The sequence below is a fragment of the Scophthalmus maximus genome, chromosome 19 (genome assembly GCF_022379125.1).
Source record: "Scophthalmus maximus strain ysfricsl-2021 chromosome 19, ASM2237912v1, whole genome shotgun sequence".
In the NCBI taxonomy this organism is placed as follows: domain Eukaryota; kingdom Metazoa; phylum Chordata; class Actinopteri; order Pleuronectiformes; family Scophthalmidae; genus Scophthalmus; species Scophthalmus maximus.
The window spans coordinates 2,014,127-2,022,500 of record NC_061533.1 but is presented as its reverse complement, the minus strand read 5'-3'; the positions used below and the strand labels follow the sequence as shown (position 1 = coordinate 2,022,500).

Below are 8,374 nucleotides of genomic sequence, written 5' to 3'. Positions count from 1 at the left end.
GATATAGTGACGGTTCACGCCAGACGAGTGTCTGATCACTTCCTCTGATCATGAAAACAATAATCATCATGCCGTCGTGAAGTCAAAACCCGCACTGCAAAGCATCATGGTTCCTCCTGAGCGCGACATGTTGCCCGTGCTGCGTGATCCAACTCCTTCTGGCTTCTCGCTCGGCGCCTAAAGATACCAGCGGGATCTGGACCGTCACTGTGGACGTGTCCTCGCCGCCTGCACTCGCACAAACACACAGTGAGTCGGTCGGCATGTCAACGCTGATGGATTCAAAGAGAAACCCTTGGGCGATGGCAGCTACTGTACCTACTGAATCCTGTCCGTTAGAGGTCCATGTCGTTGTGTTTGGCACTTCACGGCCTCCGTGGTCTCTGGACGATGGCGGACGGATTGTTGCCCAACATCACTCACACCTGCACTAACCTGTAGACTGAAGCCCGTCACTGTACGCGTCACTGTACGCATCCTCTGCAGAATCATAAACAATGTGAAATCCGATCTAATCCAGACTTTCAGACGTAAGCATGAGAAATATGTATATTATTTTTTTTACCTGCCAACACGTTTCAAAAACATTTTATTCACAAAACTTTCATCTTGTGAATCGGTAAAACAAAGAAACATCTTTTTCTCATCGTATTCAACATTTCTGACCCAAAACAGAGGTTTTGTATTCTCGTTAACCTTCACGTGGCCTGTAAGATTTGACCTTTGACCCCTGATTGGATGTAAAAACCGAGCTCAAAACAAACGAAGCCAAAACTTCTTCTGAAGATTTAAAATCGTTTATAAATTAGTTTTTTTTGTCTCTGTGTAATATATATATATATATATATGCAATAATGTTTAATCTGGGATTATATTCCATCAACATACTGATAGTGTTTATACACGTTAGACAATTTGTAAAACGTATTTTCACCGTTAATATTTATAGATTATCATATATGACAAAGCTCACTAGTGTATTTACATTCAGAGGTATAATATTATAAATACGTTTACATATTCAAACATATTCACATGTTTATATATATATATATAGTGAAAACTCACAAACATCCATATATATATATATATATATATACTGTGTAGTAAATATAATATTTACATACAGTCGGACACGTTGTCGATGACCCGTTTGATTTCAGCAACTTGAGAGAAAAGTTCTTTGGAAAACGTTGAGCTTCCCGGAGGCAGAAGAAGAAATATTGCTTTGTGTTTTATTGATGTTGTCGAGTTGCAGCCTCGTCCGCGCGTTGCCCCTCAGGTGATCTCTCTCTCTCTGTCTCGCCTCCATATTGCTTTCAATATTGCTGATCCGTCCGGTGTGGAAGGAGAAACCCGCTGAGCGGCGCTGAGTTTAATGAGGGCGGGCGCTGGAGGCGGAGTCTGTTGCAGAGCGTGACCTCGGGTCAGAAGAGATCCTGGGGGCCCAGGTGGATGATTATGGGCGTGGCTAAGGTCTGCGGCTGGTAGTAGGAACTGTCGATGTACAGGCCTCCTGCAGACACACACACAGACAGGAAACAGGAAGCACAGGAGCAGGAAGTTCAGAAAGGAGAAACTGCAGCAGCTTCCTGGAGGTTAAAGGTGATTCAGTGAAACTCGTCACGTGCAATGATGCTATTGAGGAAAACGGTTGTACGGCCGAGTTCCTTCTTCTGTCTGCGGTCGTGGATAAGTCCACGATCACAAGAAGAGCCAGACTGCTTTATATATATAAAGGTATTTCTTAATACCTTGTGACAAAAAAATGTAATCTTACAGTTTGACCATAAACTTTATGATAAAATCTATGAAGAAAAAGAAAAACCCCAAAACAACCAAACATATAACATTTAAATATTATATAAAAATATGCATTTTTTGTTTTTACATAGACAAATGCACGTTTTCTACATTTATTCTGTACATTTAATAGTGTGTAATTTTTGTAATTTTCTGGCAGCATCTGGTGGTAAAGTTGCAAAACTGCAAACAACTGAGCGACCGACAGGGGAAACTTTATGGTGGCGCACCGCCGATTTCCACTTACGGTTTATGCGTATGAAAATTCAACGCGAATGCGACGCGTGTTCTGTGTGCAGCTTTACATTTGTCAATAGAAGATCTGACTTCACCAACGTGATTATTGAAATGTGGAGATATTCACTAAGAGCAGCTGACGTTTAAATGTTTAAATAAAACACTTTAATGGAATGTCAAAGTGAAAGTGATCACACCTCAGATGGTGTTGATAGAAAAAAGTCTCAATCAACTGTAAATAAAAAAAACATAAATCATGACGACGCAGCTGTTGACCAAAATATTCATTTATTTAAAAAGAATATTATCTACAAACAGGTGAAAAAAAAATCTCTCTCAACACAAACATTTCATATCTGAACAGAAAGAAAACGTCTGTTACTGTAAACATGACAGTTTAACACATCACAAGACAAAAATTAAGAAACATAACGATTCACATCCGTGGGATTGTTGCAGGATCAATCATCTCTCTGATCAATCACACGTCATCAGTTTATGATCCGTGGTACAGTAAGTTGTTTAGCTACATGTTGTTGTTGGATTGTTTCGTCAGAACTTATTACATATTTAGTTGTTGAGTTAACTCCTCACAGTTCTTCACTGGTTCTCTAAAGTTAATTTCTCGCATATTTATTCATCCAATTGTTCAGACAGAAGATGTTTGGTTCATATATTACATTTATAATAATTATATAATATTTATATATATATATTATAATTATTTAGTCTCCTTCATTGTATATTTATCAGTAGTTGTGTTTTTCCCTGGAGTCACTTTTACTGAGTCAGTTCCCTGACAGACAGACTATGTTTACTTCATCATTCATTTCTTATAGTGTGTTTTTAGTAGTCGACGTTTCTTGAGTTCATAATAAATAATAATAAAATGATGTAAAACATTAAGACAGTGAAGGATGTTCAAACAATAAGAGAAATAAGGTCAAAGCAAAGTTGAGATTATGCTGAAAGAAAGTTGAGGTCGTAACTAAATAAATAGGTTTTAATAAGTTCCCTACAGAGGACGTTTAGTTCTCTTGTGTGTATAATTTGATGGTTCATGATTTTTTTTTTTTTTTTTACAGTGAAGGTTTAGTTCCCTGTTGATGATTTTTTACAAGATGGTAACTTTTTACTAAGACTAGTTTCATATTCTAGTTTTTTTTGTTTCCTTCGGGACATATTTAGCCGTTACTCCTTATTTTAATCTCCACACTGTATTTTAGACAAATTAGTTTTCAGTTTCCTGCAGTGGATTTTTATTTAGTTCCCTGCAATTGATATTCAGCAGTTTGTGGTGGTATTTTTTTAATTTTCCTACGCATCATGTGAATGCTTGTGTTTTATTTTACAGATCATGTCTTTGTCTCTGTCTCTTCTCTAGAGTTCATCCAGAGACATTTTCACTTTTAACGATTCGATGATCAGAGAGAGTGTATATTTGTCAAAGCGCGACGTTCTGACGGCCAATCAGACGCAGCCGCCTGCTGCGGCGTGAACGTGCTGCTGATCAGAGAAACTGGCCAAAAGTTTGTGGATTCAAGTTTTGGAGTTTCTGCTGTGAAAAGAGGTGAGAGACGGGGAGCGACGAGGGGAATCGGATCACTGGGAAAACTACTGAGGGGAAACCTGAGGAAGAGCAAAGGAAAATAAAATAAAAATAATAATAATAACTGAAGGATTTTGATGAAGAGTTGATGGATTGGATTATTTAGTGACTGAGATCTCACCGTAGGGGGGGAGGGCGCCTGCAGGCCCGTAACCATACGGAGCAGCGAAACCTGGGAGGAGCAAAAACAAAGAACTTTATTCATCTACAAAAGTTATGGAATTAGAAAAACTTTTCCTTAATTCTACACGTCTCCCTCCACTCAGTCGTTCCCCGATGTGACGATTCTGCTCGTCCGGCGCTCACCTGGCGGGATGTATCCGTGTGTGGGCGGCGTGCTGATGTACGGCGCCCGGGGGAGGACGGGGACCCGCGGGGGTCTGGCGGCGAGGGCTGGGAGGGTCAGCACCGAGGTCACGGGTCGCTTAGGCTGCGACACAAAAACATGAACATATTTATCTGTCAACAGCGAGGAGGACGAGGATCAGTCGGTTCTGACCCGGCTCGTCGCTCACCGGAGGGTTGGGCCGCTTCTTCTTGACGGTCGTGGACTTGGCGCCGGAGAACAGGCTGGTGAGGGCGGAGAGGGCGGCGCTCGCTTTGGCCACTTTCTTATTGGGACCCGTTCCCCGGAAAACCTGCTTGTCCACCTCCACCTGTCACACACAGATGTGAGGGAAATAAAATGTTTACTGCGCAGTTTTGTGTAAAATCGTTTATTTAATGAAAACAAATCTTTTCTCAGCTCACGTTGTTGTCATGAAATTATTACGACAGAAAAATGCTGCGTTCGCGTGGGGTGTTAGGAACGGGAATCATTTGCTCTGGTTCACGTCAGTCGCCATGTTTCATACTTTTATGAGCATTTTTGAAGTATCACATTTGAAAAAGTTGATGGGAAAAAAGGCGGTTTTTAGAAATTTTGCGAAAAGAGTTAATGCACAAAATGTGAGAAGGAAACAACTTTGCCGAATAAGTTGTCACAGTCTTCCATGCAGTATGTTGCCATGGCAACTGTTGATTTGCTACTTCTTCTATTACAGCAGTTACGCGGCGTACGTAGCCGACAGCGCCACCTTCTGACGTGAACGGGTCTCGTTTGTTCGCTCCAAACCGGTTGATGGAAACTTCTTTTTCTTTCTCTGAGCCAAATGATTTTCAGGAAGAAAAAAGAGCTTTGTGTTGTTAATGAGAGAAATAATCCTCAAAGAGAAACGAGCAGCTTCGTTCATTAAACCACGACACGAAATTTAACTTGAAAAAAAACAAAAAAACAAGTAGAGAGAAACGTGATTCACGTTTCTCTCTACTTGAGATGTTTCGAGATGCAGGAAGCATCTCAACCTCAAACACACGTTGACATCATCAGCTTCTAATGAGAGGACGAGTGTGTGTGTGTGTGTGTGCGTCCGCACCTCTATGATGAAGCGCTTGTCGTAGCTGCTGCCGCTCTCTGAGATCAGCTCGTACTTGAGGCCGCGGCGTTTCTCGTTCAGCTCCATCACCGGGTTTTTCCCTCCGGCCGTCAGGATCGGACCTGGAGCTCTGGACTGCAGACGGACAGACAATCAGACTTATTAAAACAATATGTATAATATATATATATATAACTAATAATGTGCAGTTCAATATTGTGAAGAACCAGGAGTTTAGATGTGAGTCTGCAGGCGGACGTAGTTCAGGGTTCACAGCTTGATTTTAACAGTTTATTGTGTGTGTGCGTGTGTGTGTGTGTGTGTGTGTGTGTGTGTGTGTGTGTGTGTGTGTGTTCCCACCTCCTGTGTGTCCGTGGAGGATGTGATGGAGGCGGAGCTGGAGCTGCTCGACATCCTGTCGTTCTTGCCTTCGCCATCCGACTTCTCGTCGGCACTCAGCGAGTCTGCGTCCCCGTCGCCGCCGAGCACATATCCCAGCGCCTGCAGCGCCTGGCAACGGACACATCAACGACAAATCATGAACACGCACAATATTCACAACAGGTTTTTTTTTTGTTTTGGCTTCAGGCTGACGATGATCCAGTTAGGAAAACCAAAAAGGCTGCTCAACGTCTTGTGACAGAGTAAATCACACTGTCACACCCATCGTCTATGAGGTGTCCATGAGCAAGGCAGTCAACCCCCTGAATGCAAAGTGAAACAGAGCAACAACAACAACAACAACAACAACACAGAGACACTGTTGTTGAGGACGTGTGACTGTGGAACTGAATGAATAAATGTGTGTGAGAAAGAAAGAAAAGATGAGCAGTCGAACTGAACAAGTCCAACATCGTGTTTCTGTCTCAGTTAACGTAGAGATTCACTGACAATCTGCTGCTGCAGAGTTTTTAACTGTGGTTTCATTAGTTTTATTTATTGGTTTTATGAAATTACTTCAAATATTTCAAAATTCAGTTTCCTAGAGTTTAAAAAAATATAGTTTAGTAAAACAAAATGAAAACTACAATAAGTCATGAACATGTCAGTGTCGTTAGTAGTAGTAAATGTTAAACTATAATAAAGAATAAACATTAATAAACTATACTCAGTCGAGTAACACATAAATGTAACAATATAATAAGTCATAAACATGTACGACTAAAATAATGCACACAACTGTTATTGCATTATAAGTAATTAAAAAATACCACGTTGTCATAAAACGTCTCACTGTGGTGAGTCGTAAAAACGATGACGATAAGGAAACAACAACACGTGTCTCTGGGAACCTTGAGGGCCACTTGGAGCTTGGCCGTCCTCTTGGAGTTGCCCGACGCCCGGTAGCCGGTTCCCTGGATCTCCACCGACATGGTGAAGACAGGAGCGTGGACCGGGCCGGACTGGGACAGCAGGCGGTACTGGAGCCCCGGGTGGATCTGGTTCAGACGCATCAGGGCGTTCATGGGGTGGTTGGGATCCGTCATCCTCCAGTCGAGGACTGAGGACACACAGACGGTATTTTAACATTTGATAACTGATGTTTTATAAGTTTTGTGTTGAAATAACTTTTCTCCAGGTTCTTCGGAGACACAGGCGACACACAGTCATTTCACATGACGACCACCGTTTATCATACGACACGTAGGAACAGGTCCACTGTCACAGAGGAGATCGGAGTCGATCAATAAAGAATCCAACTCAACGCAAAGATGCGAACAACGTGAAGACACTCGCTCGAGTTGAAATATTTGAACTTGAGCGAAGGATTCGCCAATCAGCGCTGAGATCCTCCCGACGTCCGACAGACAGCAGAAAGATATTCTCATGTTGTCTTTTAGAAAATGAATCTGTGACACCCGGTGACATCGATTACAACCGTCGAACGTGACCAACGACTTCTCTCTGTGATTCTCCTGCCTCAGCCGTGGTCTGAGCTCGGCAGCTGCACGATGACAAACAGACAGAATGAATCAAACCCAGAGAGCGGAGCTGCACCGAGGCCAAACAGAAGAATGTGTCGATACTTTTTACTTTATTTTTCCCGAGTAACTGATGAAAATGTTAAGCAAAGACATAAAAATCAGTCTTTGCTCCAAAGGGTTGAACTGTAAATCAGTTCATTACTTTGAATAATCCTGCAGACAAACAGACGCTCGACGGCGGAGGCTGGAACTTCTCTGTGGAAAAAAGGAACTTTTTAAATCAGGTGATGTTAACAGACATCAGACGTTACTGTTGGTTCTTCTACAGGATTAATAAAGAGTTTTAAATAACTTGTTTCTCTGATTTCACAATCAAATAACGCAGTTTTTATTGTCCCTGGCCTTTTGTCAGCAGGCTTTACACAAAAAAGCAGCTTCCGCACACGCGTGTAGCGTGTTATGAGTGTGATTAGTGTGTATGTGTGTGTGTGTGACACACACTTCGGTGTTTCACTGTGAATGAAGGACGAAGAGACGCTGAAGAAGATGAATGTGAAGGTGATGATGATGGACAGGTGCTGGGAGGAAGAGAGACGGGGAGGAGGTGTTAATGCACCGTGTGTGTGTGTGTGTGTGTGTGTGTGTGTGTGCGCACGCAGTCGGAGGCGGTGAGATAATAGCGTGGCAGCAGCAGCCTGCAGTATTAATCCTCTGTATCTCTGCCTCCTCCCACCGCTTCCATTTGAAATGGAGGCAGATGAGTCGCCGGTGGACGATCGTCCCAGCGAGGAGTCGATTTAATTACTGTGACGCCGACAGACAGGAGGGGGGTGGGGGGAGGGGGGGAGGCCATCGGCAACTGATTAGTTGAAACCTGTGTCGTAACTGTTTGTCCGGATGAGTCCAACTCATGTTTCCCCAGAACTCTGAAGCAACTGTTCTTGAGCACGGACCAAGGCGACGGTGGAGATGTCCAACCACTCACACGGACACACACGCCTGCTGTGTCTGCGCCCGTCAGACAGCCGACAGTCGGTTCGGTGTGTCCCAGCCTTCAGGGGAAGTGGCCTCGGTCCGACGTCAGGAACATGACCTGACCAGAGGAGCTCTTTCCCCTCCGGGACGTCTGGCATCAGATTCTGAGGCTGTTTTCACCTGACGAGTGACCATCACCTGAGCCTCACACACACTCTGTGCTTCCTGTCGCACCAGATAAATCATGGTTCTTCTTCTGGAGGTTTTTAGATCATGTGAGTAAAAACAAAAATCACCTTTCATCCTCTTGATGAAGTCTCTGTCGTCTGAGCCGACGACGTCCCGGAGCCTCTTCTGACATCCGCCTGCAGAGCGAACACACGGCGAGGGGTCAGTGGTCACATCACACA

At 43.3% G+C, this 8,374-nt stretch overlaps 1 protein-coding gene across 3 annotated transcripts in view; it reads right to left on the bottom strand.

Annotated features, from left to right (window-relative positions):
• Positions 1 to 572: 572 nt before the first annotated feature.
• LOC118313460 (spermatid perinuclear RNA-binding protein-like) overlaps positions 573 to 8,374 on the bottom strand; it is a 32,367-nt gene continuing 24,565 nt past the window's right edge. For 2 of the 3 annotated variants that reach the window (XM_047329047.1, XM_047329046.1), the window contains 8 exons: positions 8,261 to 8,329; positions 6,357 to 6,565; positions 5,425 to 5,574; positions 5,065 to 5,199; positions 4,165 to 4,305; positions 3,956 to 4,079; positions 3,771 to 3,821; positions 2,948 to 3,669 (listed from right to left, as the gene is read on the bottom strand). In XM_047329047.1, the coding sequence (XP_047185003.1) occupies positions 3,551 to 3,669; positions 3,771 to 3,821; positions 3,956 to 4,079; positions 4,165 to 4,305; positions 5,065 to 5,199; positions 5,425 to 5,574; positions 6,357 to 6,565; positions 8,261 to 8,329 (998 nt within the window). In that variant the 3' untranslated portion in view covers positions 2,948 to 3,550. Of the gene's footprint in view, positions 1,517 to 2,947; positions 3,670 to 3,770; positions 3,822 to 3,955; positions 4,080 to 4,164; positions 4,306 to 5,064; positions 5,200 to 5,424; positions 5,575 to 6,356; positions 6,566 to 8,260; positions 8,330 to 8,374 lie in introns of those variants that run through there. The other variant, XM_035638908.2, reaches the window with a different exon arrangement.